The 16,367-nt window shown below is 43.3% G+C and overlaps 1 protein-coding gene across 1 annotated transcript in view; it reads right to left on the bottom strand.

The window, feature by feature from the left end:
• Positions 1 to 1,432: 1,432 nt before the first annotated feature.
• UNC5C (unc-5 netrin receptor C) overlaps positions 1,433 to 16,367 on the bottom strand; it is a 484,018-nt gene continuing 469,083 nt past the window's right edge. The window contains exons 16-17 of the mRNA XM_033214856.1: positions 9,027 to 9,205; positions 1,433 to 8,272 (exon numbers count right to left, since the gene is read on the bottom strand). Coding sequence (XP_033070747.1) covers positions 8,107 to 8,272; positions 9,027 to 9,205 — 345 coding nt within the window. The 3' untranslated portion in view covers positions 1,433 to 8,106. The remainder of the gene's footprint in view (positions 8,273 to 9,026; positions 9,206 to 16,367) is intronic.

The following is a 16,367-nucleotide window of genomic DNA, read 5'->3' on the forward strand; positions in this document are numbered from 1 at the left end:
TGTGCACCCCACTTCTGTGTCATGGGCTCAAGTTAAACTTCACAGAACTCACAGGCATACTGACAGTAAATCTCAGCTGAGGAAAAAAGGTTATTTTCTTGGCATTGGTCATTTTGTAAGCTGCAAGCTTGTTGTCTCTATCTGGTCACAGCAGCAAGGTACAGATGACCACGGTCTCAGAAGTTTTGTCTCTGCAAAGTGATTCCTAATTTCTACCTTAGGTTCTGATCTGAGCTTAGCTGTGGGAATCTCTGGGGCTGCTGAAGGTTCTTTGCTTGGCATCCGTATGCTGGTACTGAGAGACGGGAACAGAGGGAGGCCAAGCTTCAGAACTCTCCAGGGACCTCCACTCAAAGACAGGGGCTTAGGTTGGGCCCTCAGTGAATAGTCTTTGAAAATGCATGCATGCCATCCTAGGTAAGGCCTTCTCAGCAGGAATCTCAGCTACCAAAGCTTCTAATTAGGGATTAGCGGTCTGGTAACAGGGCTGAGCCTTTGCCACCATGGGTTTTCTATGTAAAGGACAGTTTTTGTTAGTGTTTTGTTGTTTTCATTGTATTTTCATTCTTTTATATGGAATTTGAATTCTCTAGCTCAGCTGCAGCCCTTATTTCTCCCTTTGATTTTTACCCAGGTTCCAGTTTATGTATTTCCATTACTTCCTTAGCCTTGAAGAAACATTTGAATTCGTGATCCCAGCATCGATTGTTTTATGTCACTTTCTTCCAGTCCATGGCATGGACCAGTTTCTCAGTGCTGGGCAATGGCTTACACCCTTCTGCCACCGAGGCTGAGGGGAGGGGCGGGGGCAGGTGGCAGTCCATCTAAGGAAGCATCTCCAGGTCATTCTCTCATAGAGGACAGGGCTGCCTTTGCTTCTAGTCCTCAAACTCACAGCTGCTTCCCACCTCATAGCTGGAGCCCTTAGCTTGCTCGCCCTAAGGCAGTGGCCAGCAGTCCTGTACCAAGCTGAACTCCTCTGCTGGTAGTTGTTCACCTTTCATTTCCTACCTATTAGTATAGTTGTTTGCAAACTTCATTTAAAATCGGATCTCTGGGGGCAGGCCTTGACACTCTATTTAGAAACTCCCGCCCCAGGGAATTCTGCAGAAGTTCTAGACATTGTTTCTCACCCTTAACTGCTCATTAGTACCACCCGGGAGTTTTTAACGCCCAAGACTCAGGCTACCCCTAGACCACTTCCATCAGAATCTCTGGAGGTGTGACCCTGGCATTATTTCTTAAGGCCCCTCTAGTGATTCCAGTGTGGAGTTGATTTTTTAGTAGCAACATTCTAGAACCTCATCCTGTGCCTGCAGGAGGTTGTGATCACCATCCACGCAGGACCCAAAGCCTTTCTGTCCCACTGAAGAAACACGTGGCGACTCTGAACACGCAGGAGAACCTTGTTATAAAGTGAAGGAGGCAGCACTTTGTTGCTTATAAATATAATTTATTACCTGTTTAAAAATTCTTTCTTACATTTTGTACATGTTGGCTGACAGAATAAATGCAGGCAATTTACAAACGAAGGGGACTGCAGGAAAAATCGGGATTGGCAGCCAGAGAGAGAAAAGAGGCACACCCGGAGCTGGTATCCCTCACCTCCACCACTCAGCAAGGCGCCGGACAGGTGTCCGGAGGGCACTCTGCCTCCGCCGGGGATTTTTTAGAAAAGGAATTGCATAGAAGATACAGCAAGAGGGAACTCCACAACAACAAAAGTGTTCCGTATCAGAAAAGCCAAGGTTGTCATGTTTTGTTTAAAAAAGAAAAACGACAAAGCACAAAACCTCAGTCCGACCTTTCTGCAGTTGAACTGTTCCAAAGGGGACAGCAGGTGGATGACACTGCCTCTTCAACATGACTGCTGGGGAATTTTCTCTGACAAACATTGGTGTCTTCTTTACAAAGCACAAAGAGGAAGGTCACCAACTTGCTTCAGCTCAACATTAAACTCAACACATATAACATCGTGACATCACACACACACACAGTGATGTTCCCTGAAACTGGGCTCAATGCATTATGTCTGGAGGGCGAGGGCTGCACTACCAGTAGCAGGTCTAGGAAAGCATGAAGAAGGGAATGCAAATCACTTGTTCCCATGTGTTCTGACTGCTGTACTTTTTTTAATCCATGGCCTGGAGGAATAAACATCTGAGTTTTTACCCCTACATGTACAGATACCATTCATTACTTTCAGAATAGAAAAGGCAAAGGTATTTTATACCAGCTATAGATTTCTTGCTCTTATATGTCACTCTAAACAGGTTTCACATTGAGAACCTATATAGCTCAGGTCCCGATTCTCTGATGCTGCCTCCGTGTGCTCAGGATCAGAGGCCGGAAGAGAGCCCATCCATCCTTAGGCTGTTGATCAGCAAAACCTGCCTACAGTTCATCTTCTAAACACTGGTACTGAGGGTTATTCCACCCCGGATCAGTGCCATCAGCTTCTACAGCTGGTCTCATAGTACTTAGTCCAGTAGGCCTTTGGAACTTAAAAATGACATACAACTTAGGCATATTTGTAAGAGACCCTTAAATTATATGATTTGCAATTTATATTTTTGTTGAAGGACAGATCTGAAATGGTATGTGAAAAGGCTGGTATTCAGTAGCAAACACTATGGTAGGTGGGCAGCTGACGATATCGCAGGGCAGCTTCCTTGTTTCTACTTAGAAGCTAGTTGGGCCACAACTCTCATGATATTCTGCAGAGATTCCCAACCTGGGATTCCAGAAGCTCACTGGACAGGTCCCTTCAGTAGGCAAGTGTCTGAGTAGACAGCAGGCTTATGAAGAGCTGCTAATAATTGCTGGGCTTGGTGTGCCAGTACACTTGCAGAGTACCTGTTGCTTTGTCCTGCTGATGCCCCCTAACCATGCTAAATAGGTCTGAGGCACACATTACATTTGTTGAATGAGCCCGTTAATATCCTACCACAGATCAATACAATGAGGTGACAGGAAAACCTAGGAACCATGAACTCTTATGAAGACAGGCTGTTAAATAGCATTTATGAAAATGGTGTAAGCACAAGGCTGATAAAACTAAAGGATCTGGAAGCGCATTGCTAGACTTAGTCTGCAGAGAAAACCCACCCAGTGCTACACAAAAAGTCATCTCCTCACCTTTCGAAAATAATAAGTTTTTCACACTAGAATTCTGGAAATATTAATGACTTCATTTGGCTTCCTTGGCCTGTATGGATATGGGTTTACATAACATTGGTTACAATATGTTTATTCCCCCTTATGCCTTATTCCATTAAAAAGAAATAATTAGAGATGCAAAGGAAATCTTCCAAAGTGATCATTACAGCCAGAGATTATACAAATAGATCTCTTAGGGTAGAGAAACATTACTTCATTGCACAGAGGCAAAGTTCTAAAGATTTCAGTCAACATTAGCTCAGCAAGATTAAAGAATATATAAAAATAATACAAAAAGAAAAATAAAAACCAAAGAGTAATAGTTGGTCCTATGAGGCACTCGAAAGATAAAAAAAGTTTTGTTAACTTGAGATAAAATATTTTCCTTATTAGATCTATAAAATCTAATGCTTATCAACCATTATCTTGAGCAATGATGTTCTGCTTCACAAAAGCTCCTCCATTCTCAAAGAAGATGGATGAAGCCCCATTTCATTTCAGCTGTGTTTCCATGGGCCCCCTCTCGTTCGTTAGCCTTGGGCTTGCACTGAGTTCTCCACATGAAACTGATGACTTGTCCAGAACAACTGCCAAGCAAAAGCTAAGACTCATTCAACTTGAAGGCTTGAAAACCCAACAAGTAAACCTTTTCTACCTTCTTTACGCTCTCTTGCAGGTCCTTATATAGGTTTATATTTTCCTGGCCCCATAGGGGCAGACCTTATAGAGGCAGAGACCTGTGAATTCTGGGGAGATGGTAATCATCTTATTAACTCCATTCTGCATCCGTGGATTACAGAGGAGTAAGCAGACCAAGAGCACAGCTGCTGTGATGCTGACAGAGATACACAGAAGGACACATGAGATAAGAGCCTTGTTGCTCTTCTCCAGGAGAAGTGAAAAGTCTTGATTCCACCCTCAAAACATTCACTTTTCAGATATCTTACTTGTAGGAAAAAATACCTTAAAAAAAATCACTGGTCGCACAATTTCAGAGTGTCCTGAACTCAGTCCCCACGATTTTTTTCTCCTAAAAATTGCTCTACTTTTTGATAGCTGAGAGATTTAAATCTATAAAATAGTATATATGAAAATGGCTGATTATGCAGTTTGATATTGAACACCTCACCCAAAAAGTTGTTGTCCAGTTTTTGAAGACCAGAACTTGCTCACAGCAGGATGGGGGTTTTCTGCGTAGCACAGCTGACTATTTATTTGGAAGATGCTGTTTGTGAAACAGCTGTTAGCTGTGAGTACCTTGGTGTTACACAGGTTTGTCATCACCACGCCAGTTGTCAATTCTGAATCCAACTTTTCTATTCCTTCCAGATACATTAAGGAAACTTGAATGAGTGTGATAAGAAGAAAATAAAAACAGGATGGAACCTCTGCCTTTGGATTCTCAAATTCAGGAGAAAATAAACTGCTTTCTTCCCTTTGATTAACAACCCCAATTTTCTCTTCCCCAGACATAGTATTCCATTTGCATATATAAGACTTATTTCTTTCTAAGCAGATACTTCTTACATTTCCAAAGATAAATATTAAGGCGATTTAAAGTATACAAACCCCAATGAAAACCATAAATGATAAAAATGACAACTCTGCAAAGACTGTTTTATATAGATTTTACATAGCTCTGTCACAAGAGGCAACTTAAGATGTGTTGTGTAGGAATGAGTTGATGTACTAGGCTCACAATGACCTAATTTTGAGATGGGTGATGCAAATGAAAAACAAGTGAGAAATAAGAAAATTATAAATTTGAAGCGAAAATTTTCCCACATCTGTTTGTCATAAAGGTCCTTGAACTCTACAACTTTTCATTCCTTTTGTCAGACACATTCTCATGAATATTAAACTCAGGTTAGATTGTGTTGTACACCACTAGATGGCAGCATGCACAAATGATAGTTTTTTTCTATCCAAATGAAGCCAGCCAAACTTGCCTCTCCAGCGGTGTAGAAAGAAGCAGGACGTATCAGAATAGTTGATGAAGTGGCTTCCTATGAAATGAACTGTTATATCTGGACCTTCTAAGTTTGAAAGCAATCTAACAGCTATTACTTTACTCCAAAGGAGAAGGAAATCAGAATTTGTAGTGAAAATTATTTGGTATAAATAGTGTATGTATGGAAGTTGTCATTCACTTGATAGGAAACATTAAGAGTTCTATGACTGGCAGATGAGTACCACACACAAGAAATCAGTCGCTTTTCCTTTGTCTGGTGGTGGGAGGTTGAACCAAAAAACAAGCATCTGAAGTGAACCCCAAGGGTTCTCAATGACTTTAGTAAAACAGTTCCTGTTTGTGTTCAGTATTTCTGTGTTGTTGGTGACTTTTTAGTCAAAGATTTTAGTAACAGTTATGGAATTGATTCATCTTCATAGCTACATAGCTGCTCCCCTCTCATTTTCACTAGGCATAGAAGTTTCAGCATTCAGTTAATTCTAGTTCTTGAGTTCCCTAGATGATTCCACAACCCCAGTATTGGTGAGTAATCTTGACAAGTTTATTTCAAAATGTAGGAATGGACAATAGCTCTCTTTCCTCCTCCTCCTTTTAAAAAATGTATAACTGTGGGTATATATATTTGATTTTTAATTTGCTACAAACATTATCCACTGAACTTGTTTACTAGTGCAATCTCTCCCTTCCCCAGTCAGTGTACAAATATTTTAAATATGGAAATCCTAATGCGGGGGTGGACTGAGAGAGGTTTTATAGAATATATGTCCAAAACAGAAGATAAGGAATAAAAAGCATGAAAGAAGAGACTCCATAGCAAGGTATCAGCAGTTCCTCGGGGATGAGGATGGCAGAGGCATCAATATCAAGATGCTATCAAAATAGGAGCAGAAACATGGAAGGATGGAAGAACATGTATAATTCAAATCTGTTCAGCAACTTGTGTGCCTCCAGCGTAAAAGTAAACCACAGTCACGTTCTAAAGGTTCTGATTCATACACATGTCTGCTTGTTTAGTTTTGATTTTGCTACTGGGCTTTGATTCTTTAATCCCCACCTGCTGAATGAATTGAGTCCTTGTGTTAAAGAGCTTGTGATGGTCCCAAGGAAACATAATAGTTAGTTTCCACAAAGTAGTGTGTTGACTAACATTCTGCAGGACAACAGTTTTTAAAGAGCTAACTAGACAGGCTTTATAAATGCTACTGACTATTATGACAGCAAAGATTCAGGGTGGGGTTGGGTAGGGGTTGGGGGTGTAGAAAAAATGCACCAAGTTCCTACTGCCAGATAAACTTGTAGGAGTGGTCTAGATATCAAGATGCCAAGACAATAGTAAAACAGAATTTGCAACCAGTCAGGAAGACTGGGGGCAGGGGGGTCCCAAGAGAGGCTAATGATAATAAAGGGATGTCATCTCTCAGTGAACAGCATAATGCAATAGGATGCAGAGCGACTCACTCAAGCCAAACAAACATAATGCAGGTTAGAATAATCATCTTCCATGTCAGAACTATTTGAAAGGCATAACATAGCGTGGGCAAAAGACCAGCTGATTATTTTGAATGATCTAGGTCAGAGTCCATTGTGGTCTTCAGACAGATGAGTGAGACCGGAGGCATCGTGGTGGAAGTTGAGCATTTCAGAATGTGGAGATGATCTAATCCCACCCCTTCACTTTCTAGTGAGGACACTGAGGTCCAGTGTGGTTAAATGACTTTCTCAAGGTGGTGCAACGAGACAGTGACAGACCCACATGAGAACTGGTTTCCTGATCTCCAGTTCAGAGTCCATTCCTCCAACCACACTGCCTCTAAAGTAGAGCACCATGGGGAGTTGATGTGGGGCCACACAATGGCAATAGTAAGAGAAGTTCATAGAGAACACATCTCATCATAAGACTCAGAGGAGAAAGACCCTGCCTGAGCAAGCTGAAGAACAGACTGACAAAGCCAGTGAGCATTTATCACCTTTCTGGGGCAGAATAAGGGAAAGAAAGGTAAAAGGTCAAGGAAGCTATGCATGTTGAATTAAACTGATGACCACACCCACCTTGATAGGTGAAAAGGTGGGGCAGGTCTAGTCAATACCCAAATACTAACAGTACCACTAACAAAAATAGAAGTTAAAAAAAAAAATCCTTTTACTAGAATACCTGTAAATACTTATCAATAATAATAATAATACCTTTTAAAAAAAAAAAACACTTCATATTGCATATTACAAACACACGTTGTGAAAAAATGCTTGTTTGTGGGGTTAAACATGAATCACTGTCTTCCCTGCAATGCTACAGCTTTATTCCCAAAGGGCACCAGAAGGGTCCCTCCAAGGAATAGGAGTCTTAGTTATTTCTTTTTTACACTTAGATTCTCCACTTCCCTGATACGAACAGTAACACTGGTTCTACAAGTTCTAGAAACAGAACACTGATGGGAGGATTATCTGAGACACTTGATGCACACGATTTGTAGCAAAAGTCTGATTTCTCTGTAAATTACTAATCTGAAATAGACACAACAAACCGTCCACAGCTTCAACTTCAAATGATTTGAACAAAAATAGAACGAGCCATGGACAGTGTCTGCATCCCTGTCCAATTTGATGTAAACAACATTTGTAGAAATTGGGTTTGTTAAGAAAGTTTATCCATATATCTGGATAGCAATAAAAAGCGTTTCCTAGGAAACTGTAAGATCCTGTACCACACAGCATACAGCCCAACTAATAGGAAAATTAGGTTGATAGCTAAATTCAAGGTACAAATTTACACAATTTTTCTTAACTCCCGTGATGATGTCCGAGTAAAGTGGGCATGTACATTGGCAGTTGTATCTGTTTTCCTTCTGGCTCCTGCTGCAGTCTTGCCTGTGAAGCGCATTGGTCTCGTCTGGATTTCCTCCTCCACTGTGATTCCCCTGGACGGCCACAGACTCCCTGTGCATTTTTGTCCTTCATTTCCCCTTCTAGGATGGTGGTTAATACTGCCCTTCTGCTGCTAAGGACACCACTGTTTCATGTCTTCCCATTTCTTCCAAGACAGCTGCCAGCATGCTCAGGTTTCCATCTGGGAAGTTCTGTGCTTCCCAAAGATCCAGGATTACGCCAGTTGGGCTGGATTTGGTGGCAAAGTAATTCAAGTACCTGTAATTGGGAAAGAGAAAATGTGCTCAACGGTGTGACTTACATATCTATTTTTCCTCAGCTAAACTTTTCTGTCTCTCTACTTGTCTTTAAGTATCCAGGTCCCATTGTGGCTGACAGTGAGCCATCCTAAATAACTAGCCCATGCTTAATTAGATCAGCCCCAGACAGGAGACGTGATGTTGAACTTTGTGAACCTCAGGTCTGAGTAAGATAATTTAAGAGATGAGATGTCTATGGGTCATATTCTAAATAGGAAATCAAGACACTTATGTTTTCTTTCTAGTCCAGGCTTGGATAATCTTTGACAGGTCATGTCACATGTTTTGTTTGGTAGTGACGGTGACATTCCACAAAGTAGAGGCTCCAGAAGTCTATAACTTAATCTCAAGGCGGTGTTAGCTTGCTAATTATTCATCAAACATTAGGTCCCGCTCAACTGCAGAGGAGGAGCAATAATTACGGTAGTGAATGGTTGTATGATTTGGAGAATTAGCCCACCAGCTTTGCAAAGTGGATCATGAAACTTGATACTTACCAAGGCCAAATAAGCTCAGAATGTCTCTTAGCACTCTTTGCAAGCCCGCAGTGCAAGGTACAAGGACGGAGCTTAATGCATATTTGCAAAATGAAAAACTAAATAGATGTGTGGATGGAAAAAAAAAAAAAATGAATGCTACCCTACGTCTAATAGTTATTGGTCCTGGAGAGCACTAACAGAAAGAAGCTAGCCTTGGGGCCTGACCATACCCACCTGTCCAGGTTCAGCTTATGGGCCAGCATCCTCCAGTCATGGCCTCTCGTCTGGGGGGCATCCAGGCTGCTACAGAGCTTCTGCCGGATAGGGAGAGGGATGCTGAAAGCACTGGGCCCCGTGACCGTGGTGATGGTGTTCGCAGGATCCAGCAGCGGCAAATCGATGCCAGTAGGTTCCTGTAGTTCAGGGACAGGAACAACACAGCATTATTTCTGAAGACAAAAGCAATCTCTATTGAACCAATCAACATAATGCCTTGCTTTGAGCAATAAGAAAAGAATGAGGGCTGTTATTCTTCTTCAGAAGAATGGCTTCTTCTTAGCCTGAAAGTTGTGCCTCACTAGATGTAACCTGGCTCTGAGAAAGAGGTACATATATTTTGAGCTAACTTTGCATAGCCACAGATTTATGGCTGTTTGGTGAAGACTGGGCTGGATGGAAAGCTCTGGTGTGATTCGATAACAGCTTTACTAATGGGATTCTCCAGGCTGAGAGAGAAGAGAAGGAATATCAGAGCTCCTAAAGGTTTAAATTTCAGGAGAGGAAAATGTTCAAAAGGGCAGTGCTTTGGGAATGAATAGATCTGAGATTCAAGGCTTCTGGAAACAGCTGCCTTGAGGGGAATGTCCTGGGCAAATGCCCCAGTAGTTCTCCATCTAAACTCCACAGAAGATTTCTCAGTTCTGCTTTTGTTGAATGAAATGGAACACAGCTCTCCTCTAAATGATATCAACTTAAGGCTAATTTTTTAAAAAAGAAAATGGTAAACACAGTATATTATTGCCTTAAGGCAAGTCGTTAATGGCATCCTCCAATTGCTGTATATCCTTCTTTTTTTAAAATCTAATTTTAGTAGAGAAAACCATAAATTGTCTCTTAAGATAGTCTCAGCTCATAAAACAGCACAAATGCAAAATCTGAATTTCATCTGCAGGAGAAATTCTAATCATTTTCTGATCACTTCTGCTGGTTGGAAAAGCAAAAGCAAATGTTGCCTGGGAACTATTAAAGCAATAAAAGAAAATCTACTTAATCTACTATAAATGCCATCTCTCTCCTTTTAAAGCAGGTAACTTGTTGGTGTGCCTTACTAGTTGCCAGAGGATGAACCGGCCACACCCAGTTTCAGCCATCATGAAGTGTTTGGTTCCTGCTGAGCACTCAGCTCAGGGGCTCAACACCACCATCACCCAGAGCCCCCCAAATGCTGCCCTGCACTGCGTCAGTGGCCTCCCCAGCCGTGAATGCGCTGGCACTGCAGGCGGTGGGGTTGCAATTGCCTGTGTGCCAGTGTTGACTAGCAGTGTGTTCCACGTTCTGGGATCAGCACCAAGTACTCACTTCTAGGCTTATGCAATCCCATGGAACAGGGTCAATCCAGGGGTGTGGAGGGCATTTGAATTCTTTTGCCGTGGTATACACAGTGGTGTTGGCTATGATCATGATGTTTGTCTGCAAAACCCAAAGCTTGGCAAACCGAGGCTCCAAGCATTCCACTGGCTCTTTTGTGTTAGCTCCAGCATATACCAGGATTTAAAAGACTGTGGCATGAACAGATAGGAGTCGGAGGCTCTGAATGAGGATCTTGACCCACAGCTCTTTCCCCCATCAGGCACAGGGTTCTTTCCAAGGCAACGAGGAAAGAGGGCTCCTGACCTCTAGGGGAATAGGGCTTAAAGAAAGGTGACCATAAGTGATCTGAGGGCATGTGTCATGTTTATCAAAGTATTTTTGTTCAGGACATCTGGACTAAATGCACCAATGCCTTTATTAGGCATAGAATGATGTTTAGATGGAGTGGAGTGTGGAAGTGAAGATAATAACGGACAGGAGACAGGGAAGTACTAAGTAGAAGACAGCGGTTCCCAGCAAAGGCCCCACCCTCAAGCCTAAAGACCTGAAGCCCTAAATGAGGACAGGCATTTCTGTTTTCGTGCCCAAAACATTGCCTTTTGGCCCGCCATGCCCCCTATCCTGCCCCCATATAAACCCCAAACCCCAAGCTCCAGATGAGACCCACAAGTAAGGAGATGAGGAGGCACACAGACCAGCAGAGCAGCGCTAGTGGAACGACATAGCAGAGAAAGAGAGAAGAGGAGGGATTTCTGGATGCTAAGGGGAGTTCAGCGGGGGCAGTTGGAGAAGAGTCTGGCTGCTGGGTGGCCTGACTCTAGGGGAAGATCACCTTCCTACTCTGTCTCCCCTCCTGGCTCCCCACCCATCCTGCTGAGAACCACCTCCACCACTCAATAAAACCTTGCACTCATCTTTCAAGCCCACATGTGATCCGATTCTTTCAGGACACTGGACAAGAGCTCAGGATGCAGAAGGCTGTCACACTGGCCCCCTGCCCTTGCAATAGTGCAGAGGGCCCATTGAGTTGATTAACACACAAGCCATCTGCAGATGGCAAAGCTAAAGGAGCACACTGTAACACATGCCCACTTGGGCTTCAGAAGTCGCAGATACCCACCCTTAGATGCTGCTGTGGGGCCAGAGCCCAAAAGTGCTCGCCCTGGTTCCTGCTCCTGCCCGTCTGTGTGCTCACCCTCCTGCAAGGGGTTTGCGCTGTGCGGCGACCAAACAGGTGCGCCACACCCCTGTTGTACATTCTGTAAGAGCAATCAGGGAACTCTCTGGTTTCAAAGAAAAATCACATGCTACTTCCACAGTTTAGTGTCATCGCCCACATCAGGGTCCTGCTTGCTTCTTTTCTGGACAGTGACAATAGGGCCTAAAAGGAGACCTGCCATATTCCTTAATACACCAGCACCTTGATCATCCCTGGGTGGCGGTGGAAGGCTAAAGTCTGCACAAGGGAGGGCCTTGTTTTGTAGTGCTGTCTTGTGTCCCCAGAGAGTCTTTGTACTGTCGGCCTCAGTACCTCCCTGCTGCTTACTTGTGATCCATTCCACACTTCTGCCCAACTAACCTTCCTAAAGTGTCACACTGATGAACAGCAATATTTCTGTCTTTCCCCCTCTTATTCTCTCATTAAGAAGTGTTAAATGCCCCTCCTACCACATGAAGTCCAACTCTTAAGCAGTGAAGTGTGTGTGTGTGTGTGTGTATGTATATATATATATAATATATATATATATATATATATATATTTAGAGACAGGGACTTCATGTGGTAGGAGGGGCATTTAACACTTCTTTGTCACCCAGGTTGGAGTGCTGTGGTGTGATCATAGCTCACTGCAGCCTTGAATTCTTGGGTTCAAGCGATCCTCCCACCTCAGTCTCCCAAATAGCTGAGACTATCAGTGTGCACCATCACACTGGGCTAATTTGCATTTTTTTTAAGAGATGGGGTCTTACTGTGTTGTCAAGGCTGATCTCAAACTCCTGGGCTCAAGTGATCCTCCTAGCTCAGCCTCCCAAAGTCCTGGGATTACAGGTGTGAGCCACTACACCTGGCCCAGTGAGACATCTTTGTATGACCTTCCTGGTTGGCTGGTATGAGCCTGCAAGGTGACCATGTGAAGTGCAGAGTGCAGCCGGACACGGAGTAGGGCTGTCCACTTGTGCTTCCACCATTTCATTATCTGATCTCAGGTTGCTCCGTCCTTGCCGTGACTTGACCTGACTCATAAGCTCCTTAGAGTTTGAGCACCACTCATTATTTCTCCTGCCATTTCTAAGGATGAACCTCTAACAGTTATTCTGCCCTTTCTTTGATCTCTGTCTGGCAAAGTCCTCAAAGCCTGGTTCAAAAGTCCTGTGCCCTGGGGCTCCCTGGGGCAAGCCTACCCTAGGCGTCAGGCCTGGAGGTCTCCTTGGCACCTCCCAGCTCCTCTGTGCTCCTCACAGTCTGCTCTGTGCACATTGGCTGTATCTGTAGGTTACTGCCTTTTATTTCTCACATTCCTTATTGGTGAGAGTATATCATCCTCAGACCTCTATGATAACACTGTGCCCCACACACACAGGCTACTCAATTAATGTCTGTTGAAATGAGAGAAAATATTTGTCCTTAGTACAGAAAGAAGATGAAGCCAGCGCCTGATAGGAGCCCACCCATAGAGCTGCCTTCCAACTGAGTGTGGGAGTTAAATCCTAAAATGAGAGGCCGGTTGAAGATAGGCATGGATCTTGGGAGGGCCTGCTCCCATATTCATGTTGTCCCTATTTTCTTGTGGATAAATAACTATCAGCATTTCTTGTGGGCATTAAAGTCCTGAGCTTTCTATCCCTGGCTACTCAGCCTATTTATTTCTGTGTAGATGAAACAAGCTCAATAGAGCGTCATTTCTTTGTCTCTCTTATCAAATGGCTGACAACAGCCTTGAAGGTAAAAGTAAAATACATTTATACATTTACATTTCATCTAGTAATTTTAGTTGCTATTAGTTCTTCCTTTACTTCTAGGTAAAAGTAGAGTTCACAGTCACAGAATGCTTATCTCAATAATCATTTAGAATATCGGTACCATCAGTCTTTGATGTTATGATTCCCTTATGTAAACATATGATTTTTCAACATTAGTCCAACAGCTGCTATGGGTGATGACACACATATTCAGGACTCCACAGTCCTGAAACAACTTTTTATTCTGACATTTGGACTTTTCCTAAAGTCACTTAGAAAAACTAGATTTTCCCAATGGTCATTTTGAGCAGGTTATGGAAAGCAGAAGATGTAAACAGATGAAATGGCTGTAGCAGAGTGATATTACTTTGTACATTTATTTTAAATATTATTTGTGCATACAAAAGTGCTATGCATCACGACTTGAGGTTATAAGATCTAGCAAATATAAAAATTAGAATTGCTTTTATTGCCTATAAATCTATTATTAAAGTAGATGAGGATAAGTATGGTGGCTCACACCTATAAACCCAGCACTTTGGGAGGCCGAGGTGGGTGGATGACCTGAGATCAGGAGTTTGAGACCAGCCTGGCCAACGTGGTGAAACCCTGTCTCTACTATCAACACAAAAATGAGCCGGGTGTGGTGGCACATGCCTGTAATCCCAGCTACTCGGGAGACTGAGGCAGGAGAATTGCTTGAACCCAGGAGGTGGAGGTTGCAGTGAGCCGAGATCACGCCACTGCACTCCAGCCTGGGCCACAGAGCAAGACTCCATCTCAAAAATAAATAAATAAATAAATAAAAGTAGATGACTAATACTGCCTCCTAAAACTGCACCTTTTTTCAGGGTTCAGAGCCTTCAACTAAAGCAATGTTGTGATAAACTAACTTGGGGATACATGCTACCTTCTTCTCTCTGGGAGCTAATTTTTGTTTATTTATATTTAGTTTTCATTTATTTACTTATATAGGATCTGAGTTTTATTTTTGTGCTTATTTTGACAGAAAGAAAATCTGAAACCTCAATTGATGACAGACCCCACAGATTGAAGTAGCAAAGTTGACTCAAAAGCCCTGTTATTCTTATGGCATTAATGGCACCAGTGAAAATGGTGAAAATAGATTAAGCATGTGCTCTGGGCCAAGTTCTGTTTAGAACACTTACTAACATTCTCCCATTTAATTCCCACACAGGCCCAAGATAATATTCTATACCAATTTACACATGGGGAAACTGAGGCAAGAAAGGATTAAGGAATTGGCCCTATCTCCATGGAACTGTCATGGGAATTTCCCATGATGGATGTCTGCCTGTAACTGAAACCAAACAGATGTGGAAAAAAACTATAAATTTATCTGTCCTCTGTACCATGTTTTCTTTTGGAGATAATGAGTAGCTTCCTGGTTACTCTCTGTGCACTTTTCTATGAAACAAACAAAAAAAAGAAAAAAAAAAATCTTTTATCATCTTTTACATTTGGACATTCATTTGTGCCAATACAGTTAGTCTTCCAGACATTTTCCTTCTTAAACTTCATCTCTGTGAAATTAAAGCCTTTGTCTCTAGTTAAGGAATCCCAGGCTAAATCACCCAGAGACAACTGGCTGGCCCTTGAAATAATCAGAGTAGATGTCACGCACAGCCTGGTCTCTGGGGTGGGCAACAGGTCCTCTGTCTTGACAGGACAGGCCAAGGGCTGTGTGGCTATATAAATGACAGCTGGTGAGTGCTTTGGGTGGTGGGTGGCTGGAGGGAGGGGCAGCATATTTCTGGCAAGTCAGCTCATTCCTGAGAGATGGGACATTGGAATGGGAACCCCAGCCTCACCGCCATCTTGCCCTGTGACCCTAGGAAGGAGCCCTGTTCAGAAGAAAGAAACCACAAATGGAGCCTTTTCTCTACTTGTTTATGGTTTGTCAATCATCTTGTACCCTTTCTTGGAGGTTTTGATGAGGATCTGGGTCACAGAACTCTCCAGAGTCCATTGTTCTTCAGTGCAGAGGCTTCCTCTCCAATGTCGGTACCCCCATCCACACTCCCTCCTCTGCGCACCCAGCATCCGCATTCAAATGCTAAGCACAACAGTGGGATTCAGTGACCCAGAAGGAAAAGCCGCAGAGTGCCCCTTAATCGCCAAAGTCATCTTGACTCCGCTGACTTCTTCCCCGCCCTCAGTTAAATATGCTTGTCTGTCATACATGGGCAAATGCCTCCGACATGACTGAAGGCTGGTCTCTTTGAGCAGACTGAGGCCACGTTGCAAAAGAAGTAATCTTTCCTCTATGTTGCCACAAGAAAGCAAGCCCTTAAATTGTGATCACACTATGCAAAACTGTCCTTTTTCTGAAGGGAGGTGGCAGCCCTGGTGGGGCAGAGCACAGAGCAGCTCTCTTTCATTTGTGGCTGCATCTGATCCACCTTTTTAACACACAGCCAATGTTCATGCGGAACAGAAAGCAAGCATCAAAGGACCAGACCTCCTCACCCCCCTCCAAAATTCCGCAGCCTTTGTTGTCCCTGGAGCTGAGTGGTTATTGAACTTTGCAGACCTGCTGGGCCTGGAAAGTGAAAACACCCTCCCGAGCCAGCAGGGGTGGTTCTGTGTGCCTGGGAGATAGGGCTGCGCATCCGAAGGCCTGGCGGTTGCCATGGCACCCTGACACCGAGATCATTCCTTATGAATGTCACCGGGGGCTGTGACTAAAGTTGTTTATGAGTCAAAAGTCTCATGAAACTACAGGAGGAAATGATGACCGCACCTCGGCAGGTTGTGGGAAAGAAGAATGGAGTGTCGTGAAAGCTGACGCGCTTTTCTCCCCTCTCGGTTTGCTAAGGAAGATGGTCTTTAAATACATGTGGAGCAAGACAAGCTGCACATGCTGATATTTCATTCGTCACTGTGTATGACACAACGAGGGAGAGGTAGTATTTTAAATCATATACTGGCCCACTGTCGTTTTCACATATGACAATCTTGTGCTTTGTGGCTTAGCACGCAGCACGGGGCTTGAGCTCCATGA

Source organism: Trachypithecus francoisi, unplaced genomic scaffold, assembly GCF_009764315.1.
Source record: "Trachypithecus francoisi isolate TF-2019V2 unplaced genomic scaffold, Tfra_2.0 Lachesis_group1, whole genome shotgun sequence".
NCBI lineage: Eukaryota > Metazoa > Chordata > Mammalia > Primates > Cercopithecidae > Trachypithecus > Trachypithecus francoisi.